The 27,665-nt window shown below is 32.9% G+C and overlaps 1 protein-coding gene across 2 annotated transcripts; it reads left to right on the top strand.

Annotated features, from left to right (window-relative positions):
- Positions 1–1,530: 1,530 nt before the first annotated feature.
- Positions 1,531–25,866, top strand: LOC148610307 (protocadherin-like protein). 2 transcript variants are annotated; one of them, XM_088542699.1, is made up of 20 exons: positions 1,531–1,611; positions 1,871–1,937; positions 7,429–7,512; positions 8,287–8,463; positions 9,237–9,318; positions 12,700–12,851; positions 14,812–14,991; positions 15,521–15,642; positions 16,373–16,541; positions 17,228–17,361; positions 18,337–18,514; positions 20,007–20,165; positions 20,867–21,007; positions 21,674–21,796; positions 22,281–22,469; positions 22,778–22,974; positions 23,419–23,788; positions 24,038–24,392; positions 24,895–24,920; positions 25,474–25,866. In XM_088542699.1, the coding sequence occupies exons 2-20, from the start codon at positions 1,874–1,876 to the stop codon at positions 25,557–25,559; spliced, it is 2,988 nt and encodes a 995-aa protein (XP_088398825.1). In that variant the 5' UTR covers positions 1,531–1,611; positions 1,871–1,873; the 3' UTR covers positions 25,560–25,866. The 2 variants fall into 2 exon arrangements, with proteins under 2 accessions (XP_088398825.1, XP_088398824.1); XM_088542698.1 differs by lacking the exon at positions 1,531–1,611 and having other exon boundaries at positions 1,775–1,937.
- The last annotated feature ends 1,799 nt before the right edge of the window (positions 25,867–27,665 follow it).

Genomic DNA, 27,665 nt, shown 5'->3' with positions numbered 1-27,665 from the left:
TTCAAACACCATTTATTTATAACAAAAAAAGCATAATACGATATGAATGTGCAAAATAACCGAAAAATAAGTTTGTTTTATGTTAGATAGGAACAACTTTAATAATCATTTAATGTCACTGAATACACCAAAGCAGGATGTTTATTATATTTAAAATAGAAAATATCAAAAATATACCGCTTCAAGTGATACTGAAATTTCCTTTCACTTTCAATCAAATACGATGTACAATTAACCATATTAAGTACCTGTTCATTTTTTAAAATATTAAAAATCATGTTATATTTTGACAGTCGAAAATAGACCAAGTTTGCCATTAAACCCAATTAATCATTCGAATAAAATGATGATTTATTCTATATTTATGACGCAATTTCAGATAAACGATCAATTAAGATCATAAAACGGTACCGTCGTTGCAAAATCTTTCACAAAATGGTCCTGCTGATAAGAAAAAACACTACGAAAAAACTGTCATCTCATTTGTTACAGACCAGAGCATTCTTAATTCATCAAATATGTCCGATATTAATTTACATTTGAAATTAGGTAAACCAGTGAATGATGCAGTAATAGAAGAAAGTTTGTTGTTCTTCAAACAGCAATTTTACCATAAATATCTTTGAAAAGTTATCTAAGGTTTGGGAAGCATAAGTCAAAACGGTCATCTCAATAATTTCATGTTTCTCTCTGTATTTAAGCCAGCATTTATTTCTTCACTTTTAGTACCCTAATCTGAAATTGCTAATAAACATTCATTGTTTGAACACTGTTAAAAGACGTATACTCCATGCACTATATAACTCCTAAATTATTGTTCTATAACACGTCTTTAAATGTTTAAACAAAATTAATGTTCCTATGGTGTGTCACATCTTAAAAGTATAGAAAAGGATAAGTACATATACATCATCAAGAAAGAAGGCGTTCTAATTGTAATGTCAATGTATAAGAAATGAAAATAGTGTATGCACCATAATTTAATATTTTATATACTGCATAGTGAATTTTTATGATGATAAAAAACTATGTCTCCAAATATATAACTTATCGAAATTGATACGTCTTATTACACTATCTCGTAAGAGATATTATCTGCATTAAGGGTGCTGATTATACAAAAATATTTAAGATACGTGTAAGATGTTAAGTCTTTTCAGTTGTATGGTATTCAAATCATTGTTTAAAATTTTGAATTGAAAAGTGTTCTTCTCTTAAATTACCTACATTTAATAAATCGGGTAAGTGACGGAAGTGTGCTTACTCTTTAAATTAAATTTATAGTTTTTCGAAATTCTAATTGTAGATCAACTCATTTTATTTATAATGGTAATATTGTATTGATAACACAATAATGTTAGTATTGATCTTCATTTGACCTATCAGGTTCGTCTATTTCTGTTGAATTCTACCTTTGATTGCCGCGTCATATATTGTAGAAACTCTATTGAATAATGTTTGCCAATTAGAAAGACGTTAAAGACGTTAAAGATTATCAATTCGTTTAAATCAAAATGATATCGGTGTGTGGTTCAAAGTGTTGTGATTATTAAAGAAACATTATCATCACAATGATACCAAAATTGAAATGACGCATGAGCAACACTGTGGGTACGTTTATGTAGAATCGTGGTTTTCAAAAAGATTGTGTTTGATCTGAGTCTATTCATTTAAATACCATCGTATTAATTGTAAAGCTTTCTGTGTAATGAATAAAGTACGACGATATACTTGATTTACAGTGAAAAAAAACTCATCCTTTAAATCAATTTAAAGCTAAAAGTATAAAAGTATATTTTATTTTCCTTTTTGAGTGATATGACGTGATTTTCTTTAATAACTCCATTCCAACGTACACGTTGTGTTGTAGATTATGGACGATATTTATCAGTTTCTTGTCATTGTGTTTGTCCTTTGTTTTCCAATAGAAATACAAGGTATGTTAAAATTATCAAATTATTCTTGTTTATAAAGTAATTAAATCATTACAATGCATTATCATTAGTCTATAAATAAATTTCTTTCAAGTAATAAATAAGTGAAAAATATCAACATATAAAAAATGAGGCCCAATCATTCTGACTAAATGGCCTTCGTCGGGGTAGAAAGTACTGAATATTAGAAAAAACGTTAATCGTTCGTTGGTTCCCCCATGGCTTCATCTTCCTCTTTTGTATAATTCTTTCTCTTTTCGAGTATTAATATTTGTTCATGTCTACAAATGCTGACTTATAAATAATGCCGAAATTCTATTACAATTTCGCTATTTTTTAAAGTTTCATTTTTATGTTTTGCAACGATATATGTAAATTCCAAAAACGGAACTAATAACTAACTTATGAATGTATATGAATATATAGCAAAAACAATGTATATAAATTGTGATTCCAAACCCCCTATTTTACTATATTTAATTCTCATTTTCCCATTACGTTTTATTTCTTTCTTTATGTTTTATTCTACCTTAAATGAAAAGTTTATTCTATTTGAGTATTTAGAGATAATGGATCAATATACTTCAGTTTTTGTAAGAATCATGCAAATTCTGTTATATGTGATCAACCCCCCAAAAAAGTTGCTTTACAGATCTATATGATGAAATGCATAATTATTCATTCCAATATGTCTGCTCTTAGAAAATAGTCCACATTAACTATCCAACAGTTTCTAAATATTTTTAATCTCCTAAAAGCATAGGTAATATGAAAAAAACACATGTTAATTTCTGTTAACTGTAACAATTTAAACAAAATATCAAAAGTAAAACTATAAAGGCTTTCCAGCCATGTATCACATTTTCCTTGATTCTTAGCTGGATTGCTACTTAATTTGTGTATTTTTTATGTAAGGATGTCTTCATTGTTATGTAGGTTATGCCTCTTTCTGTACTTTTACGAGTCACAATTTATGACTAGGATAAATAACAACCCTTCCAAACAACATTTGGTAAATTATTGTATAACAATTTTAGATATTTGGATGATGCCTTGGCTCTTAAAAACGATGAACATTTGTTCTTAAGATATATATCCTGAAAAACTGTCTTTCAAAAAAGCTCATATTGACATTAAAGAATATCCGTTTCTTGATCTTAGTATCCATATCGGTAATTGTAAATAAATACTAAAATTTACAATAAAAGGGATGAATTTTCATTCCCTATTGTCAACTATCCTTTTTAGATGGTGACATCTCCTTGTCATCACTATATGGTGTTTACATATCACAATTGATTCGATTTTCTCGTATTTTGTAATAATGTTTCAAATTTTAACGAAAAATGCTCTCAAATACACATCTCCTTGTAAAGGATTAATACGTGCGTGTATCTCTCACCATTTGTTGTACGGTAATATTCTAATCAAAGAGTAATCAAGGGAACCAAGGTTCTAGCGGGGAATCAATATCAAACTCAAAAGTAATCCATAGACAAAGACCAAACATGGAAAACAGACATACACAACAAAGAACATTAAGTAACTGAAAAAATACATACAAAGTAACAAAAGCAAATGAGCGTCTCAGACTCCACTAAAAACTGGGAGCACGGATCAGTTGCACCGGTAGGGTAAGCATCCTCTGCTTTTATAGAAACACCCGCCGAGTTGTTCATAAAAAGTCAAGTCCGGGGTTGACAAAAGATGAAAGGAAAACTATGACACGATGAACAAATCAGTTTTCATGGTGCAGATGGATACACCATAACGATCCACAAGTTCATGATGGCGACCATACAACTTCTGTAGCATTTGTTTGTATTAATATTGATTCACGCATAGAGTTTTTACATAGATATTAAAAAGCAGTTTTTGGCATGACATGTGTTGTATCCTTATTGTATACGTATAATGTACCGTGGTTCTCAACCCAGAATGGGAAGAATTTGGATTGATTTTACATACACAGGGGACATAACTTTCTGTAGGTTTAAAATGTTCGGAGCTGGAATGCTAGTTTACTGCTAGAAGTTCTTAATTTTTACATTTGTGTAATTTATATTCAGTTTCTTTAGTTCTGTTATAACAAAGGATTCAGTACTTCTTGAATTAATTTTCGGTGTGTTTTATTATGTAATATTTTTTCCACCGTTACCAGATTATACAGGGGAAGTAAATCCCGCCGCTATTTTTGCGTCTGGTCCAAGTTCGAAATTTCTGACATCTGTATGTCATGGTTCGTTTCCACCTTTAGTTTGTTTTAGTTTATTGTATATTACTTGAGTATATAGGGGCAACTCTTTCGTTGTATAATGATGTTTTGGGCCAGGTGCAGTCTGCCCTGTGATTTGAGGGTTTGGTTTCCACGTCGTTCATTTAAAACCAATGGGTGGTATTGGGCTGACATTTTGTCCCGGTGGGTTGTTGTATATAACATATTCTCGTTATATACGACTTGACATAGTTTTGGGTAATTTACTTTCATCAATAGCACAACGGGTTGGAAAAGTTGTGAGTGCATCAAACGTCTAACTTCTGTCCTGAATACAGGTAAAACCCTTAATACAATTATTTTTGGATCCCAGACTAATTGTCGATGAGATATTGTCAACCTTGGTAGAAAAACCTTTGCTGACGGAGCGACCAAATTTGCATCACAAATTTGCAACCTCGCATCGATGTAGCGTTTTGGTTGATTATAAAATATCTGAAAGTTTTTATGAAAGTGTTTTGTTGAAAACCCCCATCATCGTACTGTAAAAAACAGAACAATTTAGGTTTTATATGAAACAGTTTACATTAATTTCGAACTGTGCGTTTTGCGCTTATTCTATTCATGTACTGTTTTGCTTCATTTTATGCATAATTTGTTATTTATACGATGACGATTTTCGTACAAAACATTGTGCGGTACGTGTCGGAGGAAAAACATAAGTACACTTTTAAGCAATCCTTTAAATAAATCGTCATAAGACAAAAAAGCGATTATGCTGACATTGATTTGGTTTTTTTATCTGATCAGTCAATTCTATACGTGAAAAACGATTTAGTTTCAAGAAAAGCAGAGGACGCTTACCCTGCCGGTGCACCTGGTCCATGCCCCCAGTTTTTAGTGGAGTCCGAGTTTCTCATTTGCTTTTGTTACTTTGTATGTATGATTTTAGTTACTTTATGTTCTTTGTTGTGTATGTCTGTTTTCCATGTCTGGTCTTTGTCCCTGGATTACATTCTTTTGATTACCGCTATAACCTTGGTTCCCTTGATTACTCACGCATTGCCTTTTTTAAAAGTCTATTACATACATGTCAAATAATTCAGCTGGGAATGATTTTCTTTAACCTATTATATGCCTGTAAAAAGGTAAATGTAGTTGAATATTTACTTTTTCGTCTTAAATTAATAGACTATTCTATACATGCAAAACGATTATGCTGACTATGGTCTGTTTTTAATCTGATCAGTCAATTCTATTCATCAACTTTTCTAAACTTTGTTTATTAAATCTTGTATTGTTGCTTTTATAAAATCAATTAATGCTTTAAATGGTAGCACAATATTAATGAAGTTAATGACACCTTGACACGAGCAGAATAATGTATACAAACAATTATAAAGTGCTCTTAAATCATTGCTTTGTTTTGTCAATATGAGATTAATACTGAAAAGAATAATTCGGTATGAGGTACCCTTGCTGTGAGAATGAAAAAAACATTAAACCATAAAGTTAACTCAACCATAGCATTATGCATCTGTTAGATTTTTTCAAAGTTTTGTTTTATTATTATTATTCTTTATTATTATTTTTAACTATTTCCTAACTACAAACAACTCGATGATACTTTATGATAAGCTATTGAAAAGCAAAACTTCCGTATGATGTTATTTATCAAAAGACGTAAAATCATGTCCGAGAATAGTTTAAATGGAGAAAAACATGTGCTGCAAAAAAGCAAGTAATTTTATGATAAAACCCCTCTTGGATCCTCTGGGGTGTAACGAATTGACGGTCATTATGAGAAATAGCAATACATCAAACCCATGTGCAATTACTTGGACAGAAATGTTTCTACTTATGACAACAGGAAATTGGTGTTTGTTTTATCTAGTTATATGTATATCTTTTTTTTATATCAGGTAGGTTGTGTTTTAGTCTCTAGATTATTTTTATTGATTTCTAACATCCAATGTATTTGATTCCAATGATGTTGATTAGTGGTTACTCTTTGAATCTTGATTACCGAATACCAAAATTTACAATTCTTTATATGATTGCCACTGTGTCGGTCTCTCAGCTAATAGTCCGTCGATCCGAGAGTATCCAAAACCTTAGAAGTCAGACTTGTCTGACTTGATTAATATAACAAATCACAACAGTCAGTTCTCATTTGTTGTATTGTGAATGGTTAAGCTTTTCGATGCTAGATTTAATTCTGTTTTTCGAAACTCTTTGATTTTTTAGAAGTTTTTGTATGTCATTAGTATTAGTTGTTTTCTTTATCTTCCTATGTATTAGGTTCTAATGCAGCTTATTACATGTAACTCCTTGAAACAGGCGTTAATCATAATGAAATTCCCATATCTTAATATGATTAGTGTTTTTTTGTATTTAGTTCTATAAGTGGGTATGAATACAATTCACGACTGCAATATAATCAAGTAATGGTATACGCTTTACCATTGCAATGAGCCCCGTGCAAGTCCGGGTGTTAAAAGAATAGGCCTGCAGCAGCAATAAGCTTGTCGTAAAGGCGACTAAATAGTGCTCAGAACCCTAGCCGGGGGTTAGGGCGCTCTGCCCACAGAGCAACTGGGAAGTGTGCCCCAGGTGGTGGAATGGGGTACCCATGGCGTGTTACATGCTGAGGTTGTCAGGCTATAATACGGAAAACCTGACCGCAAACCATAGTGGTGCACCGTGTGAGGAAAGATGCCACGTTCCTCGCACGTTAAAGAACCCTACTGTGGTATTCTCGCGGAGTAGGAACCATAGAACTCCGCCAGAGGAGGCTAAATTGCCCGACTCTACCCACCTCTCCCTATTTCCAGTGGCAATCAAAATTTGTCGACCCCATTGCCCTTGTGTCCCATCCCGTTTTCATTTCATCATCATTTAATGTTCATTTTATCATAAATTTCACGTTCATCGTCTGAATATAGCTGAAATATTGCTGCTCGGACGTTAAACCCCAACAAACAAACAAACAAACCATTGCAATGATGTTTGCCAAGATACTTTTATTGCAATGATATTTGCCCAGTTACTTTTATTGCAATGATGACTGCCCAGATACTTTTATTGCAGTGATGTGTGTCCTGATCCTTTTATTGCAATGATGTCTGCCCAGTTACTTTTATTGCAACGATGTCTCCCCAGATACTTATATTGCAGTGATGTCTGCCCAGGTACTTTAATTGCAATGATGTCTGCACAGGTACTTTAATTGCAATGATGTTTGCCCAGATACTTTTATACGTTCTGCTGTTTTATCAGGAAAGACCGCCTGTACTGCTACAGCTACCGTAGGAGAAGACGACACATCGAAAGCAGACAAGGACACATACGATACTACTACAAGTAAGAAATGAATTAAATGAAGTGTAAAGCAACCTACATATATCAAAGCATCAAAAAAGAGTTATCTCCCTTTTTTCAATCAAAAGCAAATATTCAACTTTGAGAAAGAATGCATTTAAAATAAGAAATACACAGTGAAAACAGTAAAACACAATGAAACCTTGGTTCCCTTGGTACTCTTACAATACAGATATATACTTTCTCTCTCAAATTAAAATATTTCTTACTATCAAAATTGTTCGCATAAATGAAACAAAATAGCATTTGCAAACGAAAACTTCCGCTGAGTTCTATTATGATTTATTTCGTCAAATGATTATCATCTGTTTTCACAAACATAATTTGAAAGAGTAATCAAGGGAACCAAGATTCTTGCGGTAATCAAAAGAATGTAATCCAATAATGTAACTAAAATCATACATGCAAAGTAACGGAAGCAAATGAGCAACTCGTACACCACTAAAACTGGGAGCATGGACCGGATGCACCGGTAGGGTAAGCGCCGAACAAATGTACATACATTGTACATTCAGAAATATTAAAAAAGTAATCAAAAGAACAAAGATTCGACCGATTATAAGGATACAAGATTTGAATAGTTAAAATAGCCCACATACAAAAAAAAGAATATAGGTAATTAAACATTTGTTTTGGCTTTGTTTTGTTTTGTTTTGTTTTGTTTGTGTGTGTGTGTGTGTGTGTGGTTTTTGGTTTTGTTTTTTGTTTTTTGTTTGTTTTTGTTTTTTTTTTAATTTGTCTCTTTCTATTTTCTAGCCAATGCTGTTCTGGGAAGTCACAACGACTACCGCTTTGATTGTTGTGGTTACATTGAATCATGGGAAATATACGCTCATAAAGATACTGTTGTACCTAAAGATGTAACAGTTCAGGTTTGGGAAGATACCGGAACTTTATGGAACCTAGTAGATGAAAACATCATCACAGCAACAGGTAATTGTTTTAATGCAAATCAATTAATAGTTCATAACCAGGCAGTAGGTATTAATAAAAAAAATCACCAATCTTGTGTCACAAACATTTTGTCAAAGTTGAATGCAGGTTTTTTTATTAAAAAAGGGAAATAACTCTTTCTTGTTGCTTTGATGTAACTTAGAAATCATGTTTTAGTCATCCATGGTCGAAGGAATAAAATCTTAATACTACGTGACATACATGCATGTATGATGTAAACAGAACAATAAAATATCAAATTCAATAGGGGAAAGAAATTATGCTGAGGCACCCATTTCATAGGATTTACCTGATTTTTACATATACAGCATCTTAACAGTTTTTGCGTCGTATGTTATCAATTATACGTAGATCAAAAACATCTACTAGCATAAAATATAATTTAATATGATATATATATATATATACATCTCAGAATGTGACGACTCTATTCGCTACACTACTCCATCGGATCAAATTGATAAAGGGAAGCTAACGTTAACTTATAGAAGAGTCTGGTGCAAATATTTGGTCGTTCCCTCCGCCGGACTCGAACTCGTGCCGCTGTGACATCTATGGCGACACAATTATAGGTTGTGCTTGTTAGTTTTAAAACATTTATAAATACACAAATGCTGTTTAATGGATAAAAATAAAAATATAAGAAAAGAAAAGAAAAGTATAGATATGGATATAAAATAAAACAAAAACAAGCAAGGAAAATAATCCTATATAAATATATCTATTTTATCATGATGTTTTTATATTTATAGCTGCAGATAGTAAAAACCCTTTTCCTATAACCGGAACCAGAATCAGAGTGGGAACTGGAACTAACGACCAACATATCGGATTGTACGTTTCCATTCTTTTTCAACAATGTAAATCCTAATGCGATTTCGAGGTTTTGATTACTTCATTATGTTATGATATAACGAGATATGAATTATAAATATTTAAAATGATATTAACGAAAAAGGAGTAACTAGTAAATTTTCGCAACCCATATTTCGGCAAAACCATCTACAGACTGTCACTACTTTATTTTCTCCCAAAGCTATAAAATGAAACCATATAGGCCTGTTTTGTTTTTACTCCAGAATCATTTGAAAACCTCAAATGAAAAATAAAAAATGAATATTCACTATTTTTGGGGGTTGGGTGTGTGTGTGTGTGTGTGTGTGTGTGTGTGTGTTTGTTTGTTTGTTAGTGCGATAACTTAAATATTTTTTTGGAAATTTTCAAATAGGAATTAAAAAGTAAACATATTTAGTTATCATACATTTGAAATGAAAAGCAATAATAAAAAATCTGTAGAAAAAAATGTACCTTTGTCATTTAAATATGGAAATTGATGCTGGCTAGAAAAGGTTAAAGATTTTTTCGTGGTAATCCTTGGAGAAAAATGGTGACCAATGGTGACGACAAAATATGTATTTCTTTTTTAATACAGACTTTCCACTTCTATAAAGAAGAGATTTGGGCAAAAATCATTTACAAGTATAAATGTACTGTAGTGTAACAGTTCTTAATTTCATCGCTATCGTCAAGATCAAAATAGAAATAAACTGTTATGTGCAACGATTTACCAAAAATAATTAATGTAATTAAACGTTAAGTATTCCCATTCTTACCTTACTCATTGTGAATCTTATATGAGACCAGTTCTACTTGATCCAGCTCTAGCTGTCAGAAGAACCGGCTCTACGAGCACTGTCAGAAGAACCGACGCTACGAGCACTGTCAGAAGAAACGACTCTACGAACACTGTCAGAAGAACCGACTACGATAAATGTCCTATAGATGCCAGATCTACAAGAGCTCAAGAGCCGGTTCTGATAAAACTTTCAGAAGAGCTGGTTCTAGAATTATCCTAGATTTAACCTTCCATAGAACTGTTCTTCTAACAGTTATAAGATCATTTTGTGAGAAGTTTTAACGGATGCCATATGTAACTTGTTTGCACACTCCACTTTAACCTTTCATTAGATATTGATGAAAATGGAAAAGAATGTTAGCCTTTAAAATATGTTGCTGAAAGTTTTCAATAATTGTGTTACAAATGTTAATGTAATAGAATACCATATGGAATATTGAAATATATATATATGTATATATTTATAAATTAATAATGATTATTTCAATAGAATAATCAAAAATTCACTAATATAAAGCAGGAAATGGCCAAAACATTGAAAAACAGTTATTTACTATAATTGAGTCTCATATAACTCATCCATGACAGTTCCGATATCTTTATATCTTTAAAATCCACGGACAAAATTTGGTAGTCCTTAATGAGGTGAACAAGGTATGGGGAAACAACGATATGCATCGCTTATGGTTATAAGAAAACAAGAATGAATTTTCTGAATTGTAACTGATGCACCATCTTATAACCTAAATCTAAAATAGTAAATACTTGCAGTGGTCTCCAAAACGTAGGCTATAAAAGGCCCTGACAATAAAAGTAATCATTAACGGTAACGGAAAAAGGGCATTTTCAAAATTAAACTAAAAAGTAATATAACGACACAAAGACACATAAATAACAAGCATCTCCTGACTGCGAACAGGCGCATGAAATAAACAGTGGGGTTAAACTATTTTCTTCTTTTTTTTTGTGTATTTTATACCTGAACCAACTTTTTTTTTAAATGTTTAATTTATAATTAAGAGAAACAATCAAAAACACCATACTACATTCAATTCTCTCAATAAAATATCTCCTCATTCATTATTTAGACAATATTAAATGTCCACTTAATATAGAATGCTCGCAGTTACAAAAAAGCTAGCTCAGAACATAAAATGAATGAAAAGCATTAGACGTAATCATTCACTACAATTGCAGTGAACCGGATTTAGAGTAGTAGCTTCATTAGACTGGTTCGGTTTCCGACCGCGATTGTCAGTATGTTAGAGTGAGAGTGTGTAGCTTGTAGCTAATACCTGGAGCGTTGTCCCGGGAACCAGGGTAAATATAACACCATGTACTATATAAGCAAGAATAATGTGGGCAACATAAGTTTTCAAATGTTTCTCTCACGTTAAAGATCACCAGGAAAGATTTATATGAAAAATATGTATGATTTAAATTAAAATACAAATAAATGTAGATCTTGTATAAAAAAAAAAATAAGAAAGCAAATACATATATATTTTACACTACAACCGTTCCATTTGAGAAGTCAAATACATTGACCAAATATTTACAACTGACTGAATACAAGTATAACTTTCTGTTGTGACTTCTTAAACGTTACATGGTTTCAAATTTGCCAGGATATCGCCCGCTTTTAATAAAAACACTTTCTATTATTTTTTTGATAGTCCCCATTTTATCATTATTTTACAATTAGTCGTGTTGCCTTATTTTCCCCAGGCGATAAGCCGCAAAGAAAGCCTTTAAGGGTTGGTTACTTTCTAGTTAATAAATAGATGCAGTATTTGTGTTGCACTAAATGGCGACTAGTTTGGGGATAACATTTTACTATGACATCTATACATGTAAATTGATAAAAAATTATTCATTTCGTGAAATTTAAGACAACCATATACGTAAATGACGTTGGTCATGTGACAGACCTTTGAAACCCGTCTTGTAAGAATAGTTGATTTATCAAATACTGAGTAATAACTCGTCTTAAAATGCCATTTTGAGAAAGTACATTGCCAATCTGTAAGAAAATCAACAAAATATTGATATTGGTTCGTATTTAAGTAGTTGTCTCTGTAAGAATCATGCAAAATCTAAAAAATGTGATACACCCCAAAAAAAGGCTACATATTTTTATTTTTGTAATTAAGATGTTTTATGGGTCTATACTCTGAAATGTGTAATTATTCATATAAATTTGTTCTTAGAGATAATCCACATTGAAAATCCAGTAGATTCTATTGTATTTGAGCGCCATTTACCGAGTCATCTCCCTTAATTATGAAATCTACAGTGCATTCTATATAATTTTTATCTCCTAAGAGCACGGGTTATATGAAAAACCACATGTTAATTTCTGTTTACTATGACATTTCAAACAAAATATAAAAAAATAAAAAATATGTAGGCTTTTTACCCATGAATCATATTTTGCATGATCCATAGCTGGAGTGCTACTTAAAAACATTTTAACATAAATAAGTTATACCAGAACTAAAACTAAAGTTCTATGAGTCAAAAATACCGATTTTAGAATTAGGATATTGATATACTCTACTGTTATGATTCATTTGCAGTTATCAACATGCGGGTCCTGTAATAAGTTATGAGAACGGTGGACAGCAATACAATGATGCTTTCTTTGCTTCCGCACAGACTTCATACAACTGGGACAGTGCAAATAGTGGCAGCAATCGTGACTTTGGAATCCATGCAATTGTTGTGCCTAGTACGTAGCAATAAATATTTTTTTTAACAATAGAAACTTGATTTCATTTTCTTCTTGTTCTGAGACTTTTTTGATATGCAAATGCGCAAATCTTTTTGGTGTATTGTGCTAAAGAGCTCATTGTCCTTCACTTATTGTAAGTTTAAAAAGAACCTTTTGGGGTAACTTTGTTTAAACACATGATTGTTTGTCATTATGCAACTTACAGGATTTGTCAGGGAATAGGGCAACAGTTTTCCTGACAGATTCTGGCAAAATTTAAGAAAGGGAACCTGTAACCATAATACCTGTCCATTTTAACTCCATCCTTAATTACAGTTTCGAAATAAATACAGCAAATTTGTCAAATTTTTCGCTTAAATATGATTACCACATTACGTTCTCGGTAGGTTTTTGATCTTTATTGTCTTCTGTAAGTATCACTATTTCTGAAAACATACCAGTCCCGTAAGAAAATAAGTCGGATAATAATATCTCAAACGTTTATGTTTCCTAACGATTTGAATTTGGACATGATATATATTGATATTGAAGCACCAACCATCTTTATCCTGAGGGGGTGGAGGCTGGGTTTTGATGTCGCATAACAAATTTTTCGCACAATGACAAAATGTAACCAAAATCAATATTTTCATTTGAAAATCTGCCTGGCTAATAATAATAATGGGGAAAATACATTAATTTGAACTTTTTCATGGATGAAAACTTTTTTCCCAAATTCGGAACATTTATATTTTTTTCTTTAAAAAATATCCCAGCCCCTCTTCCTCGGTTACAAAATGGTCGGAGCCTATACATACACTTTCTATTTCAAATTTATTTATTACTTATCTTTATATTTTATATAATGTATAACGTTGTCTATAAAATAATGTTTGTATGTTCTATCATGAATCGACATATGTCTGATTTTTATAAGTAGCTATAACTACTTACTTTATTGTACGCCATTTATACCTCTTTGTATTTTTTGAAGTGTGTGTGTTTTTTAGCAGACAATCCAAGCATAGTAGCTTATGATTTCATCATTATTTTTGTCAGACTCCTGCCGTCACAGCAGAAATCATAATCGTAGCTTTATGATTTCACCTTTCTTTAAGTCAGACCCCTACCACCACTGCAGATATCATCATCGTAGCTTTATCATTTTATCATCTTTTAGATCAATCTCTATCACCACAGCAGATATCATCATCGTAGCTTTATCATGTCATAATCTTTTAGATCAAACTCTATCATCAAAGCAGAAATCATCACCAAGGCTTTATATCACCTTCCTTTATGTCAGACCGCTACCATCACAGCAGAATTCATCACCATAGCTTTATGATTTCACCTTTCTTTAAATTCAGACCCCTATCTTCACAGCAGAAATCATCACCATGGCTTTATGATTTCACCTTTCTGTAAATTCAGACCCCTACCATCACCGCACAAATCATCACCATAGCTTTATGATTTCATCATTTTTAAGTCAGACCTCTACCATCACAGCAGAAATCATCACCATAGCGTTATGATTTCACCTTTCTTTAAATTCAGACCCCTACCATCACAGCAGAAATCATCACCATGGCTTTACGATTCCACCTTTCTTTAAGTCAGACCCCTACCATCACAGCAGAAATCATCACCATAGCTTTATGATTTCACTTTTCTTTGAATTCAGACCCCTACCATCACAGCAGAAATCATCACCATAGCTTTATGATTTCATCATTTTTAAGTCTGACCCTACCATCACAGCAGAAATCATCACCATGGCTTTATGATTTCATCTTTCTTTAAGTCAGACCCCTATCATCAAAGCAGAAATCATCATCATAGCTTTATGATTTCATCATTCTTTAGATCAGACCACTAATCATCATAACTTTATGCTTTCATCATCGTTTTGGTCAGATAACCTACCTTCACAGCAGAAATCAGCATCGTAGCTTTATCCTTTTATCATTATTAGGTCAGACTCCTACCTTCACCAATCTTGATGACACTGCTGTAGTTCAAAATACCGACCCTGGGGGAACTGTCGTATTTACAGTGCAATTCAGCGATGCAGATGCAGAGGATACCCCGACGTTGGCAATTACTAGTTTCACTGGTTCAGCCACCTCACTTTTTGAGTTAAATTCTGCGACAAGTGAGTGCTGACTGTAAACTTATTTATTATACAAGTTATAGCGTTGAGATCAAACTTTGCAGCTATTTACTTTTACGAATTACGTACGGTTAACTTTCAGACATTTTCCAATGGTAAAGAAACTATTTCGTGGTGATTGATTTTCGCGATGTTTTTTGCTCCCGAAATTGCATGAGAAGCGAATATAAATCGCTCGCAAAAATAAGTTGGTTCACGGTATACCTTTTAAGTGTAAGTAATCAAACAAAATGGGAAAAATAACATGAATATCAAAACCCCACTGATCTGATAATATGATATCATTCATGCTTTCTCTAATTCAAAAGACCATTATTTGATCTCTGTATCAATGGATTTGCTCAGAAAGTTTTCAATAGAATGTTAGAAAAATGATGTTTATAACAGTTAACTTCCCTTGAAATATACATTTTCAGTGCATTTCAATGAAATTATAACTCAATGCACTAGCATGATATGGAAATTCATGTCTTTTTTTTTTACTCTAAAACGTTTTACACTATTTGTTTAGACGAAGTTGCAGTAAGAAACGGTGTAACCCTGACCCCTGGGACTCATTCTTTGACGTTCACTGTGACTGATGGTTGTGCTCTCGATTCTAGTGCTACTTTATCTTTACGAATAGAAAACGTGGTAAGGATTTTATTCATTTTTTGTTGTTGTTTATTTTATTCATTTAAATGACTAATCATTATGGCTTGGTATATGTTTATCTGCATTACGATGATTAAATCTTTTTTCTTTCGTTTCTGTGTGTGCGCTTTCTTTTAAGACATACAGGGTTTTTTTTGTTCTCTTCATTTGTATTAAAATACTGGAAATATAAAACCATCATAAGAAATAAATTTATAAATGAAATACCGCAATACTTTTATCAATAATAAATCAGGATGCATACAAGCATCGTAATTTTGATCAGCCAAACACACACACACACACACACACATATATATATATGTTTGTATGGGGTCAACCATTTGATTTTACGGGAAGAGGGGTGGAAGTATACTGCAATAAGTATTTGATTCGAACCTTATTAAATATTTTAATTCTAAAGATGGGAAAAAAAATAATATGATCCTTTCAAAACACTAGAGAACCGAACGTAATGCTTTTACATGATAAAAATAAATAGCTTGATTCAAAGTTCATTTTACCGTTTACATGGTGTAAAAAATTCACCCGAAGAATCTTCCAACCCCACCTCTTACACACACACACACACACACACACATGCACACTCTTTCAATGTTAAATGGTCGCCCTTTAACAGTTGTGCATGTATATCATATAGTAAAAAGGTATCACACATGTGCATAACCCTTAACAAGCTATCAGTGGATATTCATCTGTATCTTTTAAGCCACCAGTAATTACAAGTTTACCAAGCGACACCAGTGAATCTGAAGACCTAAATGTTAGGAAGTTACTACATACCTTGGTTGTCACTGACACGGACGTTAGTACAATAACATGTTCGCCGTCTACTACTGGAGTTCCATTTTCCGTGGACAAAATTACAGGGAGTACGGGTATGTTCATTTTATCTACCACTCAGGTTGCCTTGCTTCTTAGCTAAGGGAGATAATCCAATAAATATCTAATCATATTCAGCTCCGTGTAAAATGCAGTACTATGTATATTTTTAAACCATTCTGAATATAAGGAAAAACTGATTGTACCTGTAGTGTGAAGTAGGAAAAATATTTGAATGAATTGTGTTTGAAACTAACATAGTGCACATTTATGTTTTCATAACGTTCCCATCCATTGTCACTAGAGCTCATCAAACGACTTTATACGACTGCATGTGCGCATGATTTTTTTCTGGACTTTTGTGGAATTTAAAAAACGTTTTAAACCGGTGACCATCTTTCGAGTGCATAGTCTTATTTATTTTTTTTTTACCACAAATTTGTAACTTACAGATACAAATCCATTATAAAGAGATATTACGATAATTAGATTATCAGAAGTAATGAACCGTGAATGCCTTATCCATGAAAATATCAAATGCTAAATATTAAGAAAAGTCAGGCAATAACAAATTTCAGGAGATTATTCGAACATACTATACACGATTCAAAAGTTGCAAGCTTTCACATTGTTGGGAGAGGAAGCGCAAAATGTAATGCACATGTTTGCAAGCAGAACTAATGGATGTTTGACAATGCATGTAAATATTTGTCTTATGTTGTTTTTTTTAATTTTATTTCAGATTGGGGTATATATTACGACGCTTCCTCCACCATGGATTATCAGACACAAAATGCCTATATCTTAACTGTATCTTGTACCGATGGATATGACTCCACTTCTGGAGAATTTACCGTTAATCTGATACTTAACCAGGTAGGCATACAGATGTAAACTTGTGTATGTATATGAACTGTTAACTGACCATCCTACAGTTTCAAACAGCTCTAATTTCTTTATATTATCCATGAATCCCTGACAGTTTTAGAATAATCAGGGGTCAGAATTGTTCTTTTTACATGTATCGTGGATTGTAAAGAAATTTCGAAAACCTACTATTTAATACATGTCACTCTGAGGGTGTCCGTAGAAGAATGGTAGGTTCATCATATGACGATTAAAACACTATTTACATTAAGTGAGGTTAGAACTAACTTCTATTTGGAATAACCATGCATGCAGTTTTAAGTACCAGTCCACATAAAAGTCAGACACTATCAATCATATGGTGATTCATGGTGTGGAAAAACCAACTAAACAAACGATGCTTTTTCAGTCTACATATGCAATACTTTCTCATAACGAGATTCATTTCTTTATTTAGATCTGCACTTTTGAGAAAATCATACATTTATCTCCCACTAAAATCAACCAAATCTCACAAAAGCAAGAAGGATAACTCCTGCAAAGTGCCAATGTCATGTACATGCATATAATTTGTATATACAAAGCGCAAAAAATCAAATGAAAAACTAAGATTGAATATGTGATCAGTAATTGTTTCTGAACATTGAATAAAAGTGATTTTGGTAGGTTTTTCACATGGATGAATCTCATCCTGTCTGATTATTTATAAAGACTGCTGCCGTTAAATTGTCAACTACATCAAGTTGGTGTGTATAGTACACTCTCCGGTTTGCAAATGTACATGTACATATTTGTCGATTGAATGCAATAAGGTAAACAAATGCCTTAATTCCTTGGGTCGTTGAATGTTTATTACTTTGGTTCTGAAATAGAATGCCTGGCGAGTGACCAATGAAAGATATCAGTACGCATGTCGAACCGGATCTTGTAAATTATTGTCGCAATACAATGTGACATTAAACAATATGCTCAAATTCATTACAGCCCCCGATAATAAACAGTTTGCCCCTTGCTGTCGACATCTCCGAAGACACAGTCGTTGAGACAACTCTTTACACTGTGAGTATAACAGATCCGGAAAATGTTGCTGTTGACTGTACGCTGACGTCAACTACTCCTTCAACAACTTTTTTATATGAAAAACCATCTGCAAATCATAATGGTAAGTCTTGATCTTAATAAAGATACTGGTCCATGTAAAAGCTGGGCAGACCCTAAAGTAATGATGAGAAATAAAACAGAGGATGCTTACCCTACCGGTGCACCTGGTCCATGCTCCAAGTTTTTAGTGGAGTCCGAGTTGCTCATTTACTTTTGTTACTTTGTATGTATGATTTTAGTTACTTTATGTTCTTTGTTGTGTATGTTTGTTTTCCATGTCTGGTCTTTGTCCCTGGATTACATTATTTTGATTACCACTATAACCTTGGTTCCCTTGATTACTCTTGTACATTTTTATTGATGAAATATTTTTCAATTCACTTCGAAAAATCCCAAAGTACAGTTATTATTGCAGATACGGTTTTCTTCAAGTTTTGAATTTAAAGCTTGCCAAATTTAATATAGTAAGAGTATCAACAAATTTACCGAACACCAACTCGATCCATAATAAAGTCAAGTCCAAAACAAATCTGTCAAAATAGATATTACAACACCGGAGCAGCTGTATTCACAATGGTCAGGACTGAGTACAGGCATTTTAAACGAAATGGTGGGTTAAATCTAGGTGTTACAGTCCTCTTTCATTGCGGATCGAATATACCGATGGTGATTAAATAGCATATGCATGTTATTGCGCCAGAATCGGTCAATCAGCGGGAACTGACTAAGAATTTTATGGTAAATTTCAAATTGTTTTTCTTTGTTTTTTTTTGTTTTTTTGTTTTTGTTTTGTTTTTGTTGTTTTGTTTTTATTTTTTATGAAACTTGGCCTAGGTCGTTAAAGAAATATATCGGCAATACATAAATAGGACAAGTCAGAGACACCAAGATTCAAGTACACGACATAAACGTGAAAACAGGGGAAGTAGACGATATATACATGTAGATAAACAATGTAGCAAAATTAATAGGGTACACTTTTATGTACTACAAATAAATCAGATAAATACAACAAGACATCACACACAAAATAAAGCACATTCAATATAACTCTGAGAGTGACATCGTGTGCTCCGGAAGGTAAGTTTGTCATGCCCCGCCGGCGACATTCGTCACATTTCACATTAAGACATCCGGTGAGTCCAGCAGCAATGATGTTGCTTCCCAACACATTCTCCCAAAGCGGAGTCACAGAGAGGTACAACCAAAATGGTTAATTTCACTGCATTTTTTTTCCGTGTCACAATGTTACTAATGTTATCTGCAGCGCTAAACTATGAGAACGGCGTAGTCTACTCTAGGACAGCTTTTAAAGTGTTATATTACACTTTTAGAACCAGATCTTGAGACAATGCTACCATAATTGACACTCTAAAACTGTTCTATGAGGGTCAGTTCTGCTAGAACTGTCAGAAGAGCCGGATCTGATAGGACTGTTAAAAGATTAAGAACTTATTCGATAGTCAGGTTTAATATTTCTATACAAATGTATTGACGCACTGAATTTTAAACGCTTGAAAAATAACTATACAAATGTTTCATTTTTACTATAGAACGAGATTTTATCTTGGCTTCCGGAGGAGTGCTGAATTATGATTCTGTCAGGACGTATAAAATGGACATCACATGTAACGACGGTCGTCGGTCTGACTCCAATGTCTTCTTCGTCAATGTTCTGCGTAACCAGCCTCCTGTTTTTGTCAATTTGCAAAGTACGCACGAAATTTTTACAGTGAAACCTGTCGAAACCGAGCCACTTTCTGACTTCAAAATTGGTTTATTTAGACAGGTGTTCGGTTAACTAAGGTTCAAAATAAATTTAAACTGGCAAGGAACTTTCATATGTGTTTAGTTTAGACAGGTGCCACTGTGTTACAGAAAGGTTACATGTATCTTATATTTTGAATTGTAGCTTTTAATTTGTTTACTTTTTTCTGATTTTGGGTACAATTGTTTTATTTATTTATTTCTTTCCTTTAAATGACTAAAATAAACCATTTGATATCTTGTTCATACAATATATGTTCTGTAGGTGCATTGAGAATGTATAAAACACTGAATAATTATAGCTGCTTAAAGAATCATGTTATATTATTTACTGACGATATCTGCATCAAATTCGGAAAGTATGAAACCTATTCGGAAAAGGAAATCGTTTTGTTTAAAAAACTAATTCCAAAAGTTATTTTTGGGATTGGTGATACCATGCACAACGTCTTCTTCAGATTTGTTGTCTTCAGGAGAGTGACTTTGTCTTCATAGAACAAAACAATTTTAACAAGTAATTTTCAATTTCGATCGGACCTTGAAAATGACGAAAATAAATACTATCTATATGATAAAATAATGATATTTTTACAGCGCTGATTGTAAGATGTTTTTATATAACGATTTGATTTATATATTTAAATAGACACAACGTCTGTGTCAAGTATATCCTCGTATATCGGTCAGATCGTGTTTGATGTTGATGTTACTGACAGGGAAAATGACCAAGTAGAGTATTTCATGACGTGTGAAAAAGCAACCAACTGCCCGTTTGAAATCTACCATTGTAAGTAAATATAAATATGGCTTTCCTTTGAAATCTGTCATTATAAGGAAGCAGCAATGCATGTTGTACATGTACAGTGGCGGATCTAGAGGGGGTTAAAATTTGTCTTTATCATGTGTAAAATTGAGAAAAACTGGCAAATAAAGTCCTAGCAACCCTCTTTTTCTAAGAAACCTCGGCTGGCACCACCCCTTTTCAAAGTGCCTGGATCAGGCCCTGATGTAACTTCTTTGTTATGGGTAATTATTATCATTATATTCCTATTTATATGCACTCTGTCAACAACTTCCGGAAGTCTGCATAACATTTTGTACACTTTGTACACTTTGTGACGAAGAGTAATGAAGTCAGAGAAAATACACAACAACATTAACAAGCAAACAAAAGTAAAAAAAAAATTATAGATACTGTACCTTATACATGTGTACAGTCAAGACGTTTTTGGTGCAATGAAGAGGCACGGATTCAAAGGGGACGAACTCGTCGTACCACTAAAAAATGGAACTTATTTTGCACGAAATCTTGATTTTTCACAAAAATGTTCTTGCCTAGCCTTGCTGTAGGTCTTTAATTCAATTCATGCCCTTACCCGAAATCCTTGATTAGCCACTGAATAATCGACTATATACTTGAACCACATGTATTCATATATCATTTTCTTTTCAGCTGGTGAAATAGTCTTAACGAGGTCAGTTAAAGGTGAATTCGTGCCCGCGTATGATTTGTATGTGACTGTAAAAGATGGAAAATCAACCGTTGGACCTCGATCATTGACGGTTCATATTCTTGGTAATGGTTAGAACAAAATCAAACTCCCAAAAGAAGAGAATAAAACAAATGAAATCCGCGATTCAAAACATATTTCATCTGTCTTTAAATATTTTTTTTTCGCGTAACATTTTTTTTTACTGTTACAATCCATGTCTCGGGTATTGTTTATTTTTTTTAATTTTTACAATGCCAATATAGCAAAAATTCAAATGTTTACAGTAATTTGAATGAAAATGGTATTCTCTCTAGTGGAGTCCAAGTTGCTCATTTGCTTTTGTTACTTTGTATGTATGATTTTAGTTACTTTATGTTCTTTGTTGTGTATTTCTGTTTTCCATTTCTGGTCTTTGTCCCTAGATTACATTCTTTTGATTACCGCTATAATTTTGTTTCCCTTGATTACTCTTCTACGACAAGTTAACGCGTAGATAAATCAACATATTTCACAAAATAAAGAATCAAAGTCTTTTAAGGTACGTTTACATGCATATATTATTCATAGATATAAACTATGTACCAGTGATAACAAATTTACCGCTGCCGTCCTCCTTGGTGGTGTCAGAAAATTCTGCCTCCGGTCTAAGTGTATTCCAGGTGTCGGTCCAAGACAATGATAACGGAGACACGCACACATACACAATGACGTCATCTCCCAGTATAGGAATGCTGTATTTTACAGTTGATGCATCAAGTATGTTTTAATAATTGATCTTTCACTTTACTTAGCCATGTCATTAACTGTTTTGAGTGACTTGTGGCTACTCACTACTACATTTTCCTTAACAAATTTTAAATTTATTTTTTACTGATCATTGTTCAAGTCTGATATAGCAGTAATAACGATTAGAAACACAGACAGTCCTATATAAATAAATACATATATCATTTTACCTTATCTGGGGTCCTTTACAGAGCATGCATTTGGTTTTAAAGTGTTTTAAAAGTGACAAAAATACTTACCAATATGTAATGATTGATTTTTTTGTTGTCTATTTCTAGCTGGATTGGTTACAACTTCTACGACAAATAACATAAACTATGAAGGTATATCACCAACAACGACTTTCACTTTTATGGTGACGGTGACAGACACGAAAGATTCCGCGTCACAGAACTTGAGCATAACAATAGCAGATCTTAATGAAGCTCCGGTTTTTACTAAAACATCCTACGTTCTAGCAACAGACGAAGGACCGGTACGTCTATCGAATGCAAAATGTACATGTTGGTAAATTTTGTAAAAAGATCATTTGATTATCTTTTTTGATTTTTTTTTAATAAATGGTTGAAAAAAAAATCATAAGATCATGATATACTATGATTTCCCACAAAACCTGCAAGATGGCAGAAAGGGGTTCCTGTGCGTGAATTTGTGACTGATAGGACCATAGACTAATCGTACTATGAATAGTACCAATCTTTTTTGAAATTTTCGTTTATTTCAGAAGCGTTTCAGGTTTCATAGTACAAAAAATAAGATAGTAAAACTATCATTTATATAAAAATTAATAGAAGAAGGTAAAATGAGATCTAATCCATGAATCCATAATAGAATTGATTTTCATGTCGTCTTGAGTTACTGTATCGTACAATGTGACATAGTAAGCTATTTCAATGTACAGTTATTTCATCATTTACAGCCAGGGACGGTTCTACCAGATCCAGTGTATCTCTTTGCCGACGAGGATCCCGGAGATACACACAAATATTCAATGGTTTGCGCTTCAAACGCAGGATATTTTTCGATTTCCCCCTCAACAGGCGCCATTTCCCTTACAACGGAACTGGATGTAGATGGCGCTGGTCTGTCTACGTCATTTACATGTACAGTAACGATTTCTGACGGAAGTTTGACAGACACAGCAAGTCTAACCATAAATGTCAACAATGTCAATGACAATACACCAGCGTTTTCCAGCAATCTGTACACGTATTACGTGGATATTAATACCGCTGTAAATACTGTATTTGGGTCAACAGTAGCTACGGATGGCGATATTGGAACATTTGGTAGGTATTAAACACTTTCACGTGCATTTACAAGACATTTAGAAAATAAATTACCGATCCTTGATATAAATGAGTAAAAGTTACGGAAAATTAAATTTTAAAAATATCTGTTTTAGAATGGAGAAATGATAAACACTACATGTATATTCAGACATAACCATACGAAAACATCCCAACTATATTTATTATTATTATTATTATAATTATATGAACAATATACTCTTCATACATTAATATCCCTACACTTAGGTACATTTACATACAGCATCGACCAGGCCTCTCTTGGAACTGAAACATTTGGTATCCAGTCAAATGGAGATGTTTACCTTAAAGCATCCCTAACGCCACAAGGATATGGTCAAAGCCTGAAATTCAAAGTATTAGCCACAGACACAGGAAGTCTTCAAGGGTCAGCAACTGTGTTTGTCGTAATACCACAAACAACAACGACTACTACTACCACAACGGACAGACCACTAACATTCATAGAGTATCCTCCAAATTTAGCCTGGTTGGTTGTGGGTATTGTTCTCGGATTGATAATCTTGTTTTTACCATGTTTTGTGATGTATCATACCAGTGGTCCATGCACATGGAAAGGAAGGTTTGTTTTGAATTTAGATATTTGCACATGACTTAGTTTTTAATACTGTTGATGAGAGGTTACTCCTTGAAACACGTGTACAGTATATCGAAATTTGAGATATCATATGATTGGTACTTTTGTATATTGTAACATAAGATAGTACAACTTACTACTGTGAATTTATTTTTCAGTTCAGACACATTTCTTTTTCAAACGAAAAGGGATAAGACACAAATTATGCCAACTTATCTAAACGTCTCTCAATTCCGACTCCTTATGCATGTGGTCGTATGGTCTCAATTTGAAGATATGACATGTTCATAGCTTAAATTGTTTTAGAAAACAAAAACAAAAACAAACGTGCATGCATTTTAAGAAGTCAAATGTTTCTTTAGGGGGATCAAAATGTGCAGCAAGCTTTTTTTTGAACAATTTAAAAATCATGTGATGATCAAAGGTGTTGGTTGTGCCTAAAATCATATGTTCTATTTTTTTTTTATAATTTGTGTTAATGTTTCAGACCGGAAGGATCTAAAGAGTATACAGGTATATTTTACAAATTTAACTATTTTATCCATTTTAAGGAATTATTAACCCCAGTCACATGATGCACATTAGATAAACTGCGTAGCATGTTCTTTTCAAGTGTGCATCACGGACATTGGGAATATTTCAAATGCACCGAATAAATATAACGGTCAATCCTCAATATAATCGAATTCTAATATTAAATCATTAAAATGGCGGATGACTTCAAAGTCATATTACAAAATTCCTAATATGAGAATTGTTTATCCAATCAGAAAGCCTGTTACATCTGAGATAAAATTATTTTTTGTATAACATCATGCCTAAAATGTATTAATTTTATGAGTCGCACTTGCAGATAGTCGTCAGGATGTCGTGAGTTTGGAACACTCAACTATGACAATTCGTCCTCTTTCCACTGGTACCTTGTAGCATTTTGAATACAACTATTCATCGAACCGAAGATTTTATGTATGATTTTAAGATGTTAACACTGAATTTATGTCTGTTATTTTTTACATGTATTTAACTACATGCTGCGTAACCATTTTTTTACTTTTTAATTTTTCAGAACGAATTCAAGAAAAGCAACCGGAAAATGCAAAAAGAGGGGCCGAATGGAATCCGTGGAAATGGTACCAGCTAAAAAGGCGTTGACATTAAATTTATATGCTTCCACTATATATTCATGTACTTTGAGGCATTTCTGTTTGTTTTGTTCAGAATTTTTACATTTGTAATCTTTATTTTCCCTGGATACCACGTGACTCCTAGGAGTATAATTGATAAACAAAAATATCTACGGTCTTTCACTGAATTTATTTCAGCGCTTTTTCTTTCTTTGTTTTTTTTTTATGTGCCTTAAAAAGACGTATACTTCAGAGCTATTATGAGTATGATAAGTATGAAATTTATTTGTTTTTAGATTATTTTTAAACGAACTATAAAATATTTTTTTTGATGATGTTATTGTCAATTTTGTTTGTACATAATTTTCACTAAAATTTCACACAATACTTTAATCCATTTTATTTCTGTACACACAAAGGCAGAGGCACGACAAAAACTACAAAAAAAAAAGAAACAGACAGAAAGAAAAACAGAAATAAATCGATGAAAAAAAAACAACAAAATAGAAACATCAACAACAGTCTAGATTTTTATGTTTACGATCAATTCACACTTGTATTCCGCGGAGCGATTTATGAAAGGTGTAAACTGTCCCAAACCATATGAATTCGCATAACCAGTTCAAACATTAGAAAAAATGTTTTATTTCAATTTCTCACCGAACAAAGCTCAAATATGAAGAATTTGTTCGTTATTAAAACGTTAGGGGAAACACAATATTCGTGTATGTAACACTGGTCAACCTATTAAGCTCCCTTTGTAACATAAATAACTATCCACATAATGTTCCATAGTGTAAATTCGCGATTTCTCCTCTCACAAAATTTGAGTATGCATAGAGCTTATCCAGTTCGGTTTTCAAGGAAAATTTATTCATTCCTGCTATAAATACATAATTTTGACTCCCCCCCCCACCCCCGAAGTACTTTCAGTTGCATTTTTTGCGATCTGTTAGTGTCACGTGATTTTTACATTAAAATTATCACACTACAAATAACCATAACCTTTAATTGCGATCGTCGTTTACTTCAGCTCTATCTTCTACTATAAAGGTAATGATATTCGGTGAAATTCAAGTTTCGATGGTTGACGTATTCCCTACTTGCAAAGCTCGGGATGCAGCCATATTTTATCCTTTTTTGCAGAGTTACCTCTCGTAAGAGCAGGTGTAATTTCGAAGTCTCTTATCGATGTTCGGATTCAGGTGCAGAAAAAAAGAGGTAACGCGAATGAAAATGGAATCCCCAGCACAGCGGTGTTTCTAAAATTTACAGGGTGTTTCAATTTGTTGGTAGGTTACATAAAGATTATTTTCATTTGTATCCCAGGTAAAGAAAATTTATGGCAGGCCGGTCAGTAGAACGAGAAATTCCCTTCTGACTTTCGTGATTTTCTAAAGTACCGTCGATATCGGATGGAAAACCTTATGTGTTTAATAGACACCTGCTCCAAAGGGAGATAAAATGATAAAATGTTGACAAAATGTTGGTTCGCAAGTCGGGAATATACATTGTATGATGATGCAATAATATAATTTCTTTTTAAAACTAAAATTATATGTGCATACTCCATTGATTTTTTTTCTTTATAAAACTGAAATTATATGTGCATTTTCCATTGATATCTTTTCTTTTTAAAACTGAAATCATATGAGCATTCTCCATTGAAATTTCTCTGACTTAGTTATAAATCTTACAAAAAATGAATTGTTTGGGAATATTTGCAACCTGTCCAGTGAAATGCGGGTTTCCTTGTACATTAAAGGCCAATGGGTGGCCCTTGGCGGACAATTTTAATCTCGGTGGCATTATTGTCTTTTTGACATACAATGTACACAGTGGTACATGTACGTACGATATCCGTATTCTTCATATGTATTTCACTGCGTTTCTTAATTCAACTAGTTACGTAATTTTGCATTTTTTGCATACGTTGTAACATTTTTTGGGTCTACTTCCCATGTCAAGGTACACTTATTCACAAATAAAATATTGTTCTTGGAAGTTGTCATACTTCGCAGATATGTACTTTAATTATGATACATTTTTTATCTTCTAAAAAAATGTATGAACATTTATTTTTTTCGTGCACATAGATTTTTTGGTAATTTTAAAATGATTAAAAAGCTTCGCC

Source organism: Perna viridis, chromosome 8 (genome assembly GCF_037379345.1).
Source record: "Perna viridis isolate PV_CMFRI_1.1 ecotype Kerala chromosome 8, ASM3737934v1, whole genome shotgun sequence".
Taxonomy (NCBI): Eukaryota; Metazoa; Mollusca; class Bivalvia; order Mytilida; family Mytilidae; genus Perna; species Perna viridis.
This window is presented reverse-complemented; position numbering and strand designations above follow the sequence as displayed.